This window comes from Vigna umbellata, chromosome 1, assembly GCF_029865625.1.
Source record: "Vigna umbellata cultivar VRB3 chromosome 1, Vumbellata_1.0, whole genome shotgun sequence".
NCBI classification, from domain to species: Eukaryota; Viridiplantae; Streptophyta; class Magnoliopsida; order Fabales; family Fabaceae; genus Vigna; species Vigna umbellata.
Window position 1 is genome coordinate 79,994,737 of NC_142165.1, and position 19,280 is coordinate 80,014,016.

Here is a 19,280-nt window from a genome sequence, read left to right on the forward strand (position 1 = left end):
AAACAAAATATCCAATAAAGAAAAAATAATTTATAACCTCTTTACACCTAAAAGATAAATTGTTATTGGCTTCATTGACGCCAAAGTTTATTTACATCTCTCAATAATAGATATAATATAATTTATTAAAATTGCATTTATATCAGCAAAAATTAAATTACACACACACACACACACACATATATATATATATATATATATATATTAAAGAATGAAATAAATTAAATGAAAGTGTTTCTAAAATCATGGTAATTAACATATCTAACAGGAGCCTGAGGTATAGTATTTTAGCATAATTATGATGTTAATATATTTGTTGTGAAGCAAAGTAACTGCATTGTGTTATGGTTAATCATCATCATTCATATCTCTCTTGCATCTTCAGCTGTAAGCTCTCTCTCTCACTTGTATATAAACGTGTCTTCTCCATTCTTCTGCTTATCAAATCTGCTCTTAATTTTTTTCTTCTCTCTCAATCTGTCATGCTCTTCATGTCAGAAGATCAAAGTTTGTTGCATGATACGAACTTATTGTGGGAAAAAACGAATTCACAAAAGCAGAAGAATGAAAAGGTCGAAGGTCTCATGAATAAGAAGCGAAATCGAGAGCTCAACAAAGTTAGCAGTGCAGAAGGAAATGCTGAAAAGAGTCGCGAATCTGATCACGAAATGCATATATGGACTGAGAGAGAAAGGAGAAAGAAAATGAAAAACATGTTCGCTAGTCTTCATGCATTGCTTCCCCATCTTCCTTCTAAGGTCAAATATTTTCAATCGGATTCGTTTTCATTCTTAGGTTACTTCGTTTCCCTCTTTCTCTAAGGTGCTTCGGTGTTCGATCATGATTTTGCAGGCGGATAAATCAACGGTCGTGGATGAAGCAGTGAGCTACATCAAAAATCTTGAGACAACCCTGGAAAAGCTTGAGAAGCAGAAAGAAGAAAGGGTCCGATGTGGGCCCACGTTTTGGAATGAGTCATCACCGTCCATGTTCACTGCTCGGGGACTTTCTTCTAATTACGGCTTTTCGAACGCGATTATGGGAACTTCTTCAAACGCACTTTTATTCCCTGCACAGCAGCAGCCCGTAGCTTTTGATAAAACGTGGGCCTCTTCAAACATGGTCTTGAATGTTTGTGGAGATGAGGCCCAATTCTGCATTTGCGCGGCCCATAAACCAGGTCTCGTGTCCACCATAGTTTTTGTGCTTGATAAATACAAGATAGAGCTTGTATATGCCCACATTTCGTGCCTTGGGAATGGAAATGCAATCATGATTCAAGCTCACGTAAGTTTCAAACTCTTATGCACTTTTCATTTATTATTTCTGTAGAAAACTAAACGTTTATAATTATTCACACGCAATTTCCAAATTATTAAAAATGATTTTTTTTTTAAATTTATTAATTACTGTAGCTTTAATAAAAAAAAAAAAAGAGTCACGCATTCACACATTTACTTTAAAAGAATTCAACATTTTTCTTATACTTCTTTTTTCTAATACACAAGCATTCTATATTAACATGAAATTAGGGTTACTTTAACTTATATGAAGTTTTTGATGATTCAGGGAAAACGAGCTTCACATCAGTTCCTGGATGCAAATTCAGTGGAAGAAATTTACAGGCAAGCTGCCGGAGAGATTCTTCTATGGATCGCTTAAACCTTTGGATCGAAACACTTATATTATTATTATTATTATTATTATTATTATTATTATTATTATTATTATTATTAGTATTAGTATTATTATTATTATTATTATTATTATTATCTGTTTATGTAATTACTACTTTTTCTTAAAACTAAGTGGGATTTTGTGGCTTAACTTCAGCTATTATGAATATATGTTCAAATATTGTTGTTTAAGGTTTAAACTACATATATATGTTTATTATCCAAAATCAATGAATAAAATATTTAAATTTATTTTCAACGTTTGTAATTGTGATTTTGTAATTAATATGTAGTCCTAAAAAGTAGTATTAATTTTAGATCTTCATATTTGTTTTAGTCCTACGAAGACTTAGAAGATAATTAAGTCAAAATAAAGATATATCATTCATGATATAAGTACATAAAACTTAAGACAAATAAAGTTTGTACTCACATTAAAAACAAACATAGATTAAAAGGAACTTTTCAATTCGTTTAAAGTATATAATCGTGGAGTTAATGGTTATGAATAGTATAAAATGTTTTATATTATCCATCGATGAAAAAATATTGATGGTATGATTCTAAAGTAATTTTTGTAAAACAAAACTTTTTATACATTTTTTCCATCAGATTGGACTATTATGTAGAATTGTTTTATTTTGTTAGCACATAGTCTATTTTCTCAAAATCGTGAATCCAAAGTAGAATTGTCAATATTTTAGGTTATAAAAGTAGTTTATTTTGGTTTTAATTATCATTAACGATCTTGCTTAGTTAAAGGAAGTGTTGGAACAAAAAATTGTATAAAAATGTCATACCCATCAAAGCTATATTTTAAGAAAAAAAGTTTATTAAATTTGTATCTTGGTCTATATTAATAATTTATTAACGTAGTTGAATGCTACTACTCCCCTTTGCAAAACAAAAGAAGTTAACTTATTCCTAAACATTTTTTTCACAACAAGTTAACTTATTAAAGTTTTCAAAGCAAGTTAACAAAAGAAAAAACTATTTTTTCTAACATAGTCTAGCTTTTGGAACTATTTTGGAATTTTTGTCTTAAGGACCATTTGTGAGTGTTTCACATTTTTATGGATGCATTTGGTGAATAATGCTTTCTATAAGGATGGTTTTTTTTGCATATTGAATTACAATGAAGTTAAAACAGGAAAGCTTTTATAAAAAAATATTTCTTATATTCAAATAAATAAATATATTTTTACCTTTTAAATATATAATATAACTAATAATTTTATAACATAATAAAACTAATATTGTAAGGTGGATTTAATACGTATGAATAGTTTTTGTGTAGATTTCATTGTGCAAATATTTTTAGTTCCTTCGCTGAAATTTATGGAAACAGTTACATTGTGATTTGTAAGTGAAAACACAATTAAATTAAACTACATATATAATAAATTATATTGTCAAAATAACAAATATTTTGAAGTATTTTTGTATATATAATTAATTATGAGTCAGAATAACGTAACTCGTAATAAATTAGGAGTGATGTTATATTATTATAATAATAAATAATTACAAAAATGTTATTAAAAATAATAAATAAAGTTTTTAATGAAAAATAAAATTATTTGATCTTTTATCGTTTTATATTTTCTTTTAATTTATTTAAAGAATCTCTCTTTTCACTTTTTTTCCCTCTCTCGCATTCTTTCCTATCATTGAAACTTTAATGTTGTGTTTTTAAATAAAACAGTATTTTTTATATTAACTTTCGTGTCTTTTTTTACAAGAAATTTCAATAATTTTAAATAATTAAAATATATAGTATTTGGATTACTTATAATTAAAATTTTTTTCATCTTTTAAATATTTTATTTAGATGAAATAATTAAAATATCTTAAATTTTAATTCTTTTAATTGGATAAAACAATTTAATTTCTATTTTAACGAAAACTTAATTGTTTTACTGAATTCAAGTTGGATATCTTAACCTTAGGTTTAGAGAAATTTATTTTAACTTTCAGTTTGGATTAATTTCTAAATATTTAATATAAATTAATTAGGCTCAAATTTCGATACGTATTGATTTGGCTCGATCTAATTAATGCTAAATAGTTTTTGTTCTTAATAAATTTAATTATAATTTAGTTTTAAAAATTTTCAAAACTAAACAACTTGTTTTGTCTACTATATAAATACATCCAAATAACGTTAAAGTATTAAATACATCCAAATAAATATAGATTATAATAAAAAAGGAGAACAAAAATAATTTTTATTGTTTTTATCATATATCTTTATGGACAATAAAGAAAAGTTTTTCTTGTAAAGAGGTTAAAGACTTAATACGATGCTGATAAAAAAGAAAAAAAAACTTAATATTGAGAAGAAAACAGAAAGATAAAGAAAATTCAATACATTTTATATGCCCAATATAAGAATTTTGATCAAAATAATTGTTAACATCATAATTGTTAAAGCTTTCAAATTTATTATCGGGTAGGATTTAGACAAAAAAATATTGAAAAAAAGTGGAAAGGAAAGAAGAAAAAAATTCAGAATTACATGTAAAATGATTTTTTTTTATTGCTACTCCTCTATCTTAATAATATGAGCAAAATATTTGAAGTTTCAAAATGATGAGAAATGTGATAAAATGTATTAAATATATTCATAGTATTAAAAAAACTATATTTTTGAAGAATGAAATAAATGAAGCCAAACCTAAGAAGCAAGTGGGTCAATATGTGGTGGGATATGAGGATAGATTGAAGTACACAACATTAAACTATATATTTAATGTATTTAATATAATTCAACGTAACGCCATGTTCTTACGAATGTATTTTGGGTTGTTCTTAGTAATTTTGACATTTATATTTTGTCTTTGTACCTTGGCAAACTTAGCCACCTTAGTATAAATAAACCATTCTTCAATCTTTCTCCCTAACCTCAAACTCCTCATTTCTTTCTCTCCACACTTTCTAGCCACAAAATCAGCTTTTATTTCTTATGGATTTCTTATTGGAAAATCATACAGATACTTCTTCTAGTTCTAATCGTTCCAGTGAAATTAAAACAAACCAAAACCTTGTTGTGAATACGATGTCGAATGATGATGTTGTTGATGAAAATGAGAAGAAAATTCTTACTAGTGGTGAAGAGTCCTACGATCCGGAAACTAATAATGAAATGCATCTATCCATCGAAAGAGGCCGAAGAAAGAAAATGAAAGAAATGTTCGATGATCTTAGTGCTTTACTTCCGCAACTTCCTTCAAAGGTATATATTTCATTACTCAAGGTTTTAAATATTTAATAATTTTATTTTTATCAACAAAAAAATGTACCTTAAAAAAGTGAAAAAAATCCCTTTCTTGAAAAAAAAAAGTAATCTCTTGTTACATTCTTACATGAGTGTTTCATCCTACACCTCCAAGATCTCATCCTGCACCTCCAAAAATTTCACTTTTAACCTTCTGGCATCTTATCCTGCACCTCCAACTTTTTCAAAACTTTATTTTTAACTTTAATAAATATTTTCCATTTTTTTCTTTTTTATTAAAAACAATCTTCACTATCTTAATAATAATTTAATTTAATTTAATTTAAAATTTAAATATTATTTAAAATAACTTTATATTTTAATAATTATTAAAATATAATTTATATTATAATAATAGTTATATTAAAAACATTAAAATAAAATAAAAATAATAATAATAATAATAAATAATAATAATAAATTGGATTTAATATATTGAAATATATTAAATTATAATGAAATATTAAAATAAATTAAATAATTATTAAATTTTAAATAAAAATGAAAATTTTAAAAACTTATTTATATATTAAAATTTATAAAATATGTTAATACTTTTGTTTTTTATTTAAAATTTAATAAATATTAAACTTAAATAAAAATTATAATATTACTTATTATATTTTTATATTTTAATAATTAATAAATATAATTTATATTTTTAAAATAATTTTATAAGAAAATTGAAAAATAATAACTAAAATAAGAATAAAAATGAAAATAAAAATAATACTTAAAATTATATTTAATATATTTAAATATATTAAATTATATTAAAATATTAAATTAATTTTAATAATTATTAAAATTTTAAAAAAACAAAATTTTGAAAAATTAGTTAATCGGATATAGATATCGGATGAGTTAAGAATCGGATATCCATATCCGATAAAGAATAGTTTTTAAAATTTCATTTTGTATATAAATTTTAATAATTATTTAATTTAATTTAATATTTTAATATAATTTAATATTTTATTTAATATAATTTTATTTGTTATTTGATAAATAATAGTTTTAAAATTTTATTTATTATTTAAATTTTAATAATTATTTAATTTAATTTAATATTTTAATATAATTTAATATATTTGATATATTAAATATTTTATTTAGTATAATTTTATTTTTTTTTATTATTTTTATTTTAATTATTTTATTTTTATATTTTTAATATAACTATTATCATAATATCAATTATATTTTAATAATTATTAAAATATAAAATATATTAAATAATATTAGAATTTTAAATTTAATTATTATTAAGGTGGTGTAGAGTTTTTTAACGAGAAGAAGAATATAATAAAATAAAATATGTTTATTAAAATTAAAAATAAAATTTTTTATAAAGTTAAAGGTGTAGGATAATGATGAGATGTCAGAAGGCTAAAAGTGGAATTTTTGGAGGTGCAGATGAGATCTTGGAGGTGTAGGATGAAACACTCTTCTTACATAATCATTGATTGTAAGCCTAAACATATAATTAACATTATGGGCCTATCCTTCAAATTATTTAGTGTATTATTGCTCCCTATCTCCATATATTGAGATTATATGATATTCTTGTATTCATTATAATTATAAACATTCTATTGACAAAGTAAGAATAACTTAATACGAATACTATAAGAGCATTGAATAATACTCTTCTTTTATTGATTTCTAGGAATAATTTTTAAAGGAATACTACCTATGATGACGGTTAAATTAAATTATGACCATAACAAATAATTTGAACAGATCTTAAAAAAATAATTAATGCATATTTTCTCCGCAAAAGAGGCCGAATAAAGGGTACGCACAAATATATATTATATATATCAAACACGAGTCCTTATGTGGGGTTTGATAAAACACAATGGAGAGAAAACTAAAAGAGAAATATTTTATCGAAAATATAAAAACTTAGTTATTTTACAATAGAAAAATATATTTAAATATAAAAGAAAAATACAAGCAACAAAAAATCAAAACAAAAAAATCATAATAAAAGACTTAATAGAAAATTATAATAAAAAACGGAAAGAAGATATAAAATATTTATAACACCCGGTTTCAAGGTGGGTATGAAAATTATGAAGGCTTAACTTGAAAGTAGCATTTTTGAAATGTAGTAGGATGAAAGAATCTTGATATCTTGAGAAATTTGAAAATTTTGAAATTTGAGAATCTTGAAAATTTTGATATTCTCGAGAAATTTGAGAAACATCAGAACTTGAGAATCTTGAAAAAAATTGAACTTTGAAAAAAAAACAAGAATCTACAGTATTGATAACGAGAGTATTGATAATGAGAATCAATAATATTGAGAATGACAATATTTAATAACTGAGAAACTAAAGAAATTAAGAAACCAAAAAATCGAGAAATTGAAACCCGAGAAACTAGAGAACTAAGAAACTAGAGAATCGAGAAAATGGAGAGTCGAGAAATTAGAGAACTGAGAAACTGAGAATCAAGAAACTAGAGAAACCAAGAAACTAAAGAATTATTGATGTTTTTTTTAATTGCTTCAATCATCTAAAAGGTATTGATATGAGTGTTGTACAATATGTTGACTAAAAATAGTGGCAGAAGAAAAAGCATTTTGTGACTTTTATAGGAAGGCAGAAATAGCTTCATATTAGTTTTTAGAGAAACCAAAGAGAGCATGAATTTTGTCATTCTTCACGGCAAAAAGATCAATGGCAAAAGATCAATCAGTGTCAACCATACTAACAAAACTCAACCCTACAAAACTGGCTTGATTTGTAAGGTGATGAGAAGGAGAAGTAGAACTTGCCATGGGTGAAATAACAAAGAGAAGGTAAATGTGGAAGGTGTTTAATCTGATATCATGTGAGTGTTTGATAAAACCCAAAAGAGAAAAAACTTGAAAAGAAATATTTTATTGAAAGTATGAGAACTAAGTTATTTTACATAGAGAAATATGCATGAATATAAAGGGAAAATACAACCAATAGAAAATCATAACAGAAATATGAAAGAAGATATCAATTATATATCTAATACCTTATGTAACACTTTATGTGGCAAATACAATTTATTTTAATATTGATAGCATAATATCTCTTAACATCTCACGGTAGAAAGATCAATAGCAATAGATGAATCAGTGTCAACCATACTAGAAAACCCAACTCTACAGAACTGACGTGATTTGTAAGGTGATCATGAGGGGGAGTAGAACTTGTCATGGGTGAAACAACAACAAAGAGAAGGTAAATACGGAAGGTGTTTTATCTAATACCATGTGAGTGTTTAATAAAACACAAAGGAGAGAAAACTTGAAAAGAAATATTTTATGGAAAGTATGAGAACTTAGTTGTTTTACAATAGAGAAACATGCTTGAATATAAAGGAAAAATACAAGCAATAGAAAATCATAACAAAAAACCTAACAGAAAATCATAACAGAAAACCTAAAAGAAAATCATAATAGAAAGCTTAATAGAAAATCATAACAGAAATAAGTGTACAATATGTACATGCATTGAATGATCTATATGTTGATATAGTGTTAAAGCATGTTTCGTAAAATAAGTGTTTAGTGCAAGTCTGAGTTTTTTCAAGTAGTGACAATTGATATAATACATAACAGTTATGCCTTCTTTCACCAGACGTCTTTTTGTCAATATGTTGTTTAATCTTTTATATTTGACACGTCATAGTTTGTCTTATGAGCATTTAATAAAAATGTTTTGTTGTGCTCATTGACCAAATGCTATTCTTCTCTAAACAATATTTTGTTCATTATTGTTTGTTAAACCTTAAAACTTGAGATGTTTATTCTCTTTAGATATTCTTGTCTTAACACGTTTCGCTCAATACAAGTGTTTTAGTTCTCTTCAAAATTTAAAAACACAATCAGTGTATGATTACAAGTGCAAATTAAGGAACTCTCAAAGAGAGATCAATACAATACAATATAATTTGTGAAATTGTGATGTTCTTTTTGTTAGGTTGAAGAGCTTCAAATGATATAAACTTTGAGGTAGAGTAGAGTTAATGATATTTCTTGTATATTTTCTCTTTCTTTCTCTCATCTTCTCTCGTCTACTTTCACCTTCTTCAACTTCAACAACCTCAAGTTCTGTGAATCTTCTTTATATAACCCTTTTGAGAAATGACCATTGGACATAAAGTTGACTTCAGATAGACTTCATGGCCTTCTTTAAGTAACTGGTCAGACTCAAGTCTATGTTTTAGGGTGATAATGTTTTATCAGTGTTTTCTTTCTTGAGTAACTTATACAGTTTTCCAAATTTAAAGGCTTTTAGGAAACATTCCAATAATGTCCTTTTATCTCTCAACGTCTTTCTGTCCTTTGTGTTGCGCTTTTGTATAAAGCTTATTATTGACATTACCTGTAGAGACAACAAGAGCAAAGTATGCAATCAAAACACTTTTTTGTACACCATTAAATGTTTTAAATGTTAATGGTCATTTTGCACATTGCATGTTTAAAACATTTTGGAATATGTCAACATTGTTTGATAAGAACATTACTTGAAGGTAAAGTGTTTGATGTGTTATACTTAGATAATGTGATCTTTTAAGCTCTTGTATCACAAGGCCATCTAAGCTTAAGTATATCGGTTAGTAATGTTTAACAAAGCTTGAATTTCATACGCTTTATTATTTTGTTCAAGCGCTATGGTGATTAGACACTCTGTTAGGGGTTCTATAGTGTTTGACACTTTATATGTCTTATGTCTTGGACATGTTTGACATATCAGATAGTTATATATCTTTTGATAGCGTTTAACACATTGTACTAATATCCTAGAAAATTTGTTCGGTCAGATGCTTAGTGATTCAATGCATTTGGATATTAACTCTTAAACATCAGTGTATAGTTCAGCTTTTACATGAAATATGTTTCTATTACATCAGGTGTTGTTTGTGTTTAGACTGATTTTACTTCAAGTAATGTATTCTTTATAAATGTTCATCTTGTTCAATACTCTATATATATTGTTATAACTGATAGACAAATGTTTCATCGAGTATAAGTATTTAATGATCAGAAAACAGATAGAACTCTAAAGTGATAGTTTTTAATGTATTAAAAGAAAAGAGCCATTACTGTGTGTGTGTCCCACTTGAGGACAAGTGAGAAAGTTAAGGTTAGAATGTTATTCTGAGATGGTTCTGATATGCTACTTCTTAGGCTGATAAAGCAACCGTAGTGAACGAAGCAGTGGACTACATAAAAGTTCTGCAGGAAACTCTGGAAAAGCTAGAGAGAAAGAAAAAAGAAAGGGCACAACATGTTCTGAAACAAATTATGGGAACGAGTTCTGGTGCGGGTTCAGTGTCTGAGAAGCAGAAAGGTTTTGATAAAACTTGGGCTGCTTCAAACATGGTCCTGAACATTCGTGGAAATGAAGCTCAATTCTCTATTTGCTCAGTGCATAAGCCAGGACTCATGACCAACATTGCTTCTGTGCTTGAAAAGCACAACATAGAACTCATTTCTGCAACCATTTCGGCCAATGGAAATGGAAGTACATGCATGATTCAAGTCCATGTAAGTTTTAAACTTCATTCCCACCATACATCTATGTTTCTTATTCATAATTTCTCAATGCGTGTTTAAGGACTATGTTACGCCCCTAAATGCCTTTTCTTACGTTTAAAGTATGACTTTTTAAAATACCTATTTTCTTTTTTATATTTTAAAACACCATTTTTTAATTAAATAAGTCAATTTTATTCTGTTTATGTATCTCTCTACTTCTTATTTTAAATCTAGCAGTTTTATAATTTTTTAATAAGTAAATTTTGATTTTTTTCTTAAATAAGTGTTTTTTACTTATTTACTTCATAAACACTTATTTTAAATTTAAATAAATTAACTAAGATTGACTTGTTAAATAAACATAAAAGTAAAAATTAAAACAAATAAATTAAAAAACATAATACTTTCTATTTTATAAAATAAATATTTTTTAATAAAGTACACGAAACTTACCAAAATTTATATTTTCTATAAATTAAATATTACAATTAATATGAATTAAATATTACAATTACAAAAACACCAAGAGAGTAAATCGAGTTGATAATTGTGTCTAAAATGAAATTTAAATAAAAATATTTGAAAGAGATTTTACTAATTTATAAATAAATTATTTTTACTTTATGAAAATATGTGTTTCTTTTTTAAATCTTTTACTAACATATTCTTAGTTAAATTTATCAACTTATTGAATTGTTTATGGTACAGGGAAAACAAGCTTCGGATGCAAATTCAATGGAGGAAACTTACAGGAAAGCTGCTGAAGAAATTATGCCATGGATCTCTTAAAGTTTTGGATGATACAAACTTATAGTATCACATCATCTTACAAAACCTTTTATGCCTAAACTGGGATGGTTGGTTTCATATGTTTAGTTTTCTTCTGGTGCAGTGTGTGGTTCAAGCATGTGCAAACTCAACCTTTGTTAGTTAACAATCTTTATCATGAGTTTGTAGCCTTTTATGAGTGGGATACCATAAGAATCCATTCAACCGTATGAATTTAATTTGTTTATTCTTCAGCAATGTTAGTTGCTTTAAAATACCGAGAACTTAGTTATTGTATATTACTTAGTTTTATTTTAATAACTATTAAATTATTAATTATTAATGGTAATAAGTATTCATATTCACTTATAATTGATGAAGAGTAACAGATAAATTTGAATAAATTTGAGAATAAAATTTGTGTATTTCTTTTAAATGATTTAAAAGGGAAAGTACATGAGTTGAGATAAAATTTATAAAAATTTATGAAATACTTTATGGATAAAAAAATATTTTAATAGGTTAAAATATAATATTATTTTTTTCCCTTATATTTATTTTATTATTATATATATATATAATAAATATGAACACATTAACTTTTTTCCATAAAATAAACCAACCTAGAATTGGTTCCATCAAGTCATGGAATCGATTTTGGAATTGATTCCAACCTACCACAAAACCTTCTTCTCTCTTGCAAATCCATGGACATGTAGAGAACAAAACGCAACAATCCACCATCTACTATCTTTGCTTGCAAATTTCTTCTACATATCGAGATAGTATATCTTACACATCTCGCAAATCGTCGCTCACACTCATGCACAAATCCTCATATAAGAAGATGTAAATCACTTACCATTCCTTCTGCTATAACATTAAATACACAGAAGTGAACACAACTTAAATGTTTATTATATTTGAGTGTGATTGATTTATATGAAAATTCTAATGTGTATCTTTTTGTGATAATTGAAAGATACATTTATTAAGACAAGATCGTCTAGAGAATAAACCGTCTAACAATTTAAGTTTTGAAGTTTAACAAAAGCATTAAACGAAATATTGCTCTATATGAAAGATTTTTAAAGAAATAACATCTAAGAGAAAAATATTTTGGAACACCTTTATTAAACGAAAACATGCTTATAACAACATTTTCTAGACTATGTTGTCTAATGAACAATGCCTTGTAAACAACGTTTAATAAAAAGAAATGTCTTTCTTGATGAATCATCCAATAGATAATATGAGCAACAAACAATGCTTAACAAATAACATCTAAATGTTTAAACGAACAATGTCTTACAAGCAAGCGTTTTATGAATAAAAGTGTCTATCTCTTTCTTAACACTAAAGCTTAAAGTATGTTTCACTTAAAACAATGTTTACTCAAGCAAGCGTCTTATAAAATGAATCGCCTAAAGAATAATCGCTAAAGGCTATCAATTACAAACAACTTTTCTAATGCTTTACACCATCTAATGATCATATGTGTTGAATGCCTAATTAAACGATGCATTTATTAATGAGTTGACATATCATAAAATGTTTTTAACATGCTATATATCTTAACATTTATCAATATTCAAATATTTAATGCATGTAAGATAAAGTGTTTCGATGTTTGTACACCTTGATATTTGTACAAATCACAAAAACAGCAAGACTTGATCAAAATCACTGCACACAAGAAAAAGATGTTGAAATAAAGAATATTTGGAAATGTTTCCCTTGAAGACTTCTGCTCTGACATATCATACAAGCGACATTTTGCTAAAGCTAATAACAAAGCACCATACATTTGTAAAGTAGATTTAAGTCTGACTTCTCACCCAAAAGACTACCAACTCTACATGAAGTCAATCTCTCTATCTAACAATCATTTCTCAAAAAAAAAAAACTATAAATAAACAAAATCTTGAAGAAAAAAAAATATAATAAAAAGATCATTTGAATACTAAAATAAGCTTGATATTACTATGCTAAAAAATGTCTTATTCAAAACTTTCTAAAAAAAGAAACCTTAGCAATATCTAAGATTTCACGTATCAAAATATTATAAAAAAAGTTGTCAAACATATCGTTTTTTACTTAAATGAGCAATCCAAAATATGTCACCGAATACGAGAAACATGTACCAAACTAGTCATTCAGGAAAGAATATAAATAATTTTATTATAAATTATTTTAACAACAAAATAGAGAAGGGTAAAATGAGGCATTATGTATAGTTTGAAAGTGCAGGAAGAAAAACGTTGGTTGCATAAGGAAGTCCCCCAAATAATTTGGTCCGAATCTAAGTGAGCTACAGAGTAACCCAATTGAATTTAGTTGTCTGTCAAAACCACAAATAGACTCTCTGGCTAGTTGCCTTATTTATTAGTAGTCATGTAGAAGCATGAACTTTATCACCATAAGAGATGCAAGCTGTCCTCAATTTCACAAAACAAAAAAAAAAATAGTGGAACCAAATATAAATCAGAGTGTTACGTTAGATGAAAATAGGCTAGTGTATAGTATTATCAGGAAAAATGGTCACCATCATGGACACTCGTAGTCCTTGACAACAACAGTTCCACTCTTGGTCTCTGAACTGTAAACAGGAAGTGCACGATTGGAATCAGCCAACATTTTGTCAATGTGAACTTGAGAAACAAAGCAGTGAAGAGGAGCACGTGTGGTCTTTCACTTTATTGTGTTCAATAGTGTGTGAAAGTGATGGTTGAATCATAAGAACCCAATAATACATGCATGGCATGCTCAGCAGGTGGTAGTAGTAATCGTCATTGTTCACTATGGACGAAGACCCTTACGCCAGTGTTTGAATTGTTGTCTGCAGAAAGCATTTAACTGTACTGTAGGACAGCTGAAAACAACACATCAAGCACGCGAAGGAACAAAGAAAATATCAATGATATCATGCGTCTCCCATTAAGAGGGGAAACAATGTAAATATCAATTTGACTTCTTTTCTTGGAGACAACCCAAAAGCAGCAAGACACTGATGAATCATGAATGAAATCTCACCCTAAGTATCTTTACATACAATACACAATCTCTGACTTGGAATACTTTAATTTACTGTTAAAACTCGCTGGAAAGGTTGCCCATCACCTCATCCCTTAGGTGGGTGTCCCAAAAGGAGGAATACAAGATAATTAGAAAAAGCTAAAAAGGGCGACAGTAGATGATGGGTCCCGGGTGCTACATATCCCAAGCTTGGATTGGAAGACAAAATAAATTTCTATCTGTAAGGGACTGTGGAGCAGAAACAAGGCTGGGCATGTGATGTGTGAGCACCAGTAGTTGTAGCAGTACCCATCAAAAAATATTGAAAAAGGAGTGAAGAGAATAACAAATAAGCAAGCACCCATGTGATACAATTGTTTGATTCCCACCAACATGTGACCCTCCTCTCCTCTATTTGTAAGCCACATAAACCATTTTCCCAGTCCTTGTAGTAGGACCCTCTTGACCCCACCATGTTCCCTCACATGTGCCCCCTCTTTCTTTTTCATTCAAAGACGTTTCAAACCCGTGCAGCCTTCTGTTCCCTCTGTTTTGTTCTTGCTCAAACTTCTTAGTCATAGACTAATACGCTGTTCAACTACAAGTTGATACATTGATGGTAATGCCCCTATATAGATAGCCTTCCATTGGAATGCACCATCTGTAGTTTCACTTTAACATTCTTTTATCTTCTCAATTATTTTTCTTATACACTCTTCCTCTGTCAATTATAAAATACCCCCATCACTTACAAAATACCCCATCACATAGGTTGTCGTTACCTTTTTTACAGATTCCAATTCAAGCCACATCCATCCTCGTATCATTCTTCACCAATAAACTGGGTTAAGAGGAGAAAATAAAAATCTTATTGGGGTCCCAGTATTGTCCAGAACAAAATTGATGTACAGAAAAAAGGCTTCAGAAAAAGCTACATAAATTCACACACAAAAAAAAGTGCATATTTACAAAAAAGAAGAAAAAAGCTAAATTTTTCTTCTTAGGTTAGCAGTGGAAGCCATGGAGAAGAGTCCCCAACATAATGATTATTAAAACGATGTTCTTCGGAAGTCAAAAACACTTGTGCCTGTGCAACTAACAGAAACGTGTACTTCACCAAATGGCAGTGAATGTGTCCATTCCCCTAATAATTAACCAGGTTCCCAAATGTAAAGCATATTCACCTATTCTAATAACCAACCATTTCGATCACGATTAAATTCCTGAACATATGCTATATAACTAGAAAGTTGAAACAGGGTAAGGGAGAGAAAAGGAGAAAAAAAAGAAAATAGAAAGTTAGCTCTATTTTGATATTTTTCATCTTAAAAAATTACAAACTCTGACGAAGCAAACGTTGTGCTTTCCTTCATCACAATAATCCTTACATACAAAACCAAGAGAAGAAAAATAATTAAATATAGAATTACAACTCTATTTATTTACCAATCTAGACAAAAAGACTAATTAATTAAGCTTCGACTTCACAAACTCTGTCCATTTTTCTTATCTTCGAATCTAATTTTCTTTTTTCTTCACTAAAATTATGGAGATTATTACAATAGCAAAAAATTAAAAATCGTTAGAAGGGAACCACAACAACCTGGCTGCATGCAAAATCGTCAGAATTTCCGATGCAATCCTGCGGCCACGAATCCCGAAGAAGCTTCAGCAACATCTGGGCCTTCCTCTTGGCTCTCTCCGTGCAATCGCTCTGCACCAGAAGAAGAAGCTGGGTCAACACCCCCGCCGTCACCGCCTCTCGCTGGCACAGCTCCGATTCGGAGCATAACGACAGCAACGCTCCGGCCGCGTACTCCGTCGCGCGGTCCGATATCTTCAGTATTATCTTCACCAGCATCGGCACAGTCAGTGCGTGGCCAGCGAACGCGGCGCATCCCACGGGAATCCTGCAGAGTAGCTCCACCGTGGCGAGCGCCCTCTCCGCGTCACATTTCTCGAAGTCCGCGAGCCTATCGACGAGTACCGCCGGCGCACCAGCGGACACCGCCTTGTGCCGAGTCTGCTTCACCAAGCACAGCGCGAACAAGGCCTTGATCCCGATCTTGAGAGCGCGCGGGTACGAGATCGGGCTGCGGAGCAGGTCCACGACTCCGTCATAGATTTCGTCAACATCACTCACCTGCGCGCGGAGCTCCGGCGAGTGCGTCCCGGCGACGACGATCTCAATCAACGCGGCCGAGTTGACTCGGACTTCAAGCGAGCTGTGCGAGAGCAACCGCGAGAGGTAACAAACCTTGTCGGAGTCGGATGCGAGAGCGGCGCATTCGGACTCGGCGAGGGGGAACAAAACGAGTAGCGCGAGGGACTCGTGCTTCAACTCGTCCGCAGCGTTGAAAGTGATAGGGAGAAGGATCTGGCGGATGTTTTGAGAGGAAATGAGAGAGCGGTCCTTGTCGGAGTCGCGAGCGAGCTGTCGGAGTCGTCGGAGAGAGGAGAGACGAAGGTGGTTTGGAGCGGAATCAGAGGATGCTTGATTGAGAAGGGAGCGAACCAGGGCGGGGTCTGCGGGCTGTTTGGGAGTGGGGATTCGCTCGACACCGAAAGCGCGGTTGGCGACGCACCAGTCCTGGATAAGGCGGCGGAGAGTGTGGTTGGGGATTAGGGTGAAGTCGGTGAGAGTGGCACGTGTGACGGGGCAGGTGGTGTTACCGGCGGAAACCCAGGAGTCGATGCTGGGTCGGTCGTAGGTTTGACCGGTGCAGACGGTGACGGGGTCTCTCATGAGTTCCAGAGAGATTGGGCATCTGAAGTGGTAGGGTATGTGAACCCCCAAATCCAAGGGTTCTAAACTTGCAGGCATCGTTTGTAATGGATGAGTGGAAGAGGGTACGATGATAATAATAATGATAATAAAAATAAAATATTAATATTAATAAAAGTTGTGCTAAATGTGAAGGGTCTGCAAATTCTCTTTAGGTATGTCACGCTTTGGTTTCTCTTATATGAGATGAAACAGAGGAACATACCCAACAGGCACAGAGAGGGACTGGCTCTGCCATACCCTGCCCCTTATCTGACTCTTCCTTCCCCCACACGTGTGCTACCATCTAACTTGGAATCTAACCCTCCTTGCTTCCCCAACACCAAAAGATTGGTCAAACCAAATATGCCACCTCTGGGTCCCACTTTTTCTCCCTCAAATCTTACTCCTCTATTTATTATACCCATTGCCCCCCTCCTCTTTTCATTCTTCAGTCTCTTTCACCCTTCTCTTCTCTCTATTAACTCAATTCAATTTCTCAAAACCTAAACCTATTACTTTCATCCTACATTCTACCAACTTACTACCCAATACCCCTACACCACAATCACAACGTAATAATAGGTACATTCGCTACTCTACAACCCCCACACTTCCATACATTTACAATTAACCAATCCAATCCAATCCAAATCATACCTCCACAAATATTTATATGTTTAAATAAATACACTTTGTCCATCTACACTGCTTTGGTAACTATGAAAACTTGTAGTCATTGCCAAGCACTTTCCCGATCAATAATTTGATAACTTTTAAAGTAACGATAAATAAATAATTTAATTATTCGGCACTACATCATACCCGTGATTAAATGATAATAATATAATAATAAAAGAAAGCAAAGGGGAGGGGGAAATGAGAATAGAAAAAATGAAAGGGAGCAAAATGCAAATAAGTTAGAGAAGTGGATTAGGTTGAGTCAAAGGTCAAAGATGAAGAGATTAGAAACGGAATCCAGGTTGTGATCCACCTCTTTATTGTGGCTAAAACAAGTTTGGTGTGGATAACAAGAACAAGGGGTTCTTCCCATGCATCTTTCTTCATTGCTTCATTCTCACTGTACCTGTCACATCTGCATCACAAATTCCTCCATATCTCTCGCTCTCTCTCTCTCTCTATATATATATAACTATTATTTATTCAAAGGATGAATCAAATTTAAAATCATTTGTAAACATAATTTTTCTAAATTTGTTATATTTTTCAACATTACGCATATATATTGAAATGGTGAAAAAATAAATTCCACGTTTATTTAGATTTATTTTTCTAAGGATTTGATTTTTCTAAAACAAAATGTTAATGATTTGATGTTTACTGGTTTTTATCGCTGGCTACTTTTCAAACTTTTGTTATTTTGCTGATATTTCAAAATTTTCCAACATTAATGTCCATTATCCATGAAAGCATATCTTAAACAGTACTTTACTGTTTATTGCATGTCTTATCTTCTAAGTTTTCAATTCAGTCTACATTTCCCACTGTTTTTCCATTGAAATTTATGTTGATGGTCTTTGGACCCTTCAACAGACTAATGAAGAAAAAGTGCACACAGTCAGCAAACAAATCTATGAAAAATTTCAATGTTTTAATGATTCCATCGTATTCACCCATTGAAAACTTTAAATTGATTAAGAAACACAATTATTTAATATTTTACAATTTATAATTAAGAGTACCGTGGATCTAATATATGTCTATAAGAAATTAAGTAGTTCTAGATAGATATTGAGAAAATACATGTAACTGATAAACTAGTGCATTTTAAATATTAAAAATTTATTCCTTTAATGATAAACTTTTTTATATGAATAGAAAATTTATAAGAGTTTTTTAAAACAGTTTTGCTTTTCTAAAAATTCTTTTTTAAAAGCTTTTTTTTCTCTTTTAAGATTTCTATGATCCATTCATCTTTTGTAGATAGTATACGGAAATATTTTTTCTTGGGACAAACTCATAAGATCAATTGATCAATTTTTTTTGGATAAGTTAGTTTTGAATCCATTTTTCTCGTATTTTCTGTATCTACATATATGATTTTTCTATTTTGTGCCTTTAGTGTAAAAAGGATATACTTGTGAGTTAGATGACATTTTGGCTTATTATGTCATGATCAGTCTTGTCAAGATAAGGGAAACTAGTTGCTTTAGTGTGAATGAATTTGAGAAATATGATTACTTTGCATGTTGATTAATCTTATTAGTTTGTATCTCTAAATTGAATTGTACT

At 29.9% G+C, this 19,280-nt stretch overlaps 3 protein-coding genes across 3 annotated transcripts; 2 read left to right on the forward strand and 1 right to left on the reverse strand.

Moving 5' to 3' along the window:
- Window positions 1–482: 482 nt before the first annotated feature.
- LOC148206519 (transcription factor bHLH95-like) lies at window positions 483–1,770 on the forward strand. The gene is made up of 3 exons (XM_088113713.1): window positions 483–758; window positions 853–1,287; window positions 1,570–1,770. Exons 1-3 carry the CDS (start codon window positions 483–485, stop codon window positions 1,660–1,662), a joined length of 804 nt encoding a protein of 267 aa, XP_087969839.1. The 3' UTR covers window positions 1,663–1,770.
- Window positions 1,771–4,641: 2,871 nt separating this feature from the next.
- LOC148206520 (transcription factor bHLH95-like) lies at window positions 4,642–11,269 on the forward strand. Its single transcript, XM_088113722.1, has 3 exons — window positions 4,642–4,911; window positions 10,130–10,489; window positions 11,189–11,269. The coding sequence occupies exons 1-3, from the start codon at window positions 4,642–4,644 to the stop codon at window positions 11,267–11,269; spliced, it is 711 nt and encodes a 236-aa protein (XP_087969848.1).
- A 4,281-nt stretch (window positions 11,270–15,550) lies between these two features.
- Window positions 15,551–17,315, reverse strand: LOC148206521 (U-box domain-containing protein 26-like). The gene has a single exon (XM_088104342.1). It carries the CDS (start codon window positions 17,085–17,087, stop codon window positions 15,846–15,848), a length of 1,242 nt encoding a protein of 413 aa, XP_087960468.1. The 5' UTR covers window positions 17,088–17,315; the 3' UTR covers window positions 15,551–15,845.
- Between the last annotated feature and the right edge of the window lie 1,965 nt (window positions 17,316–19,280).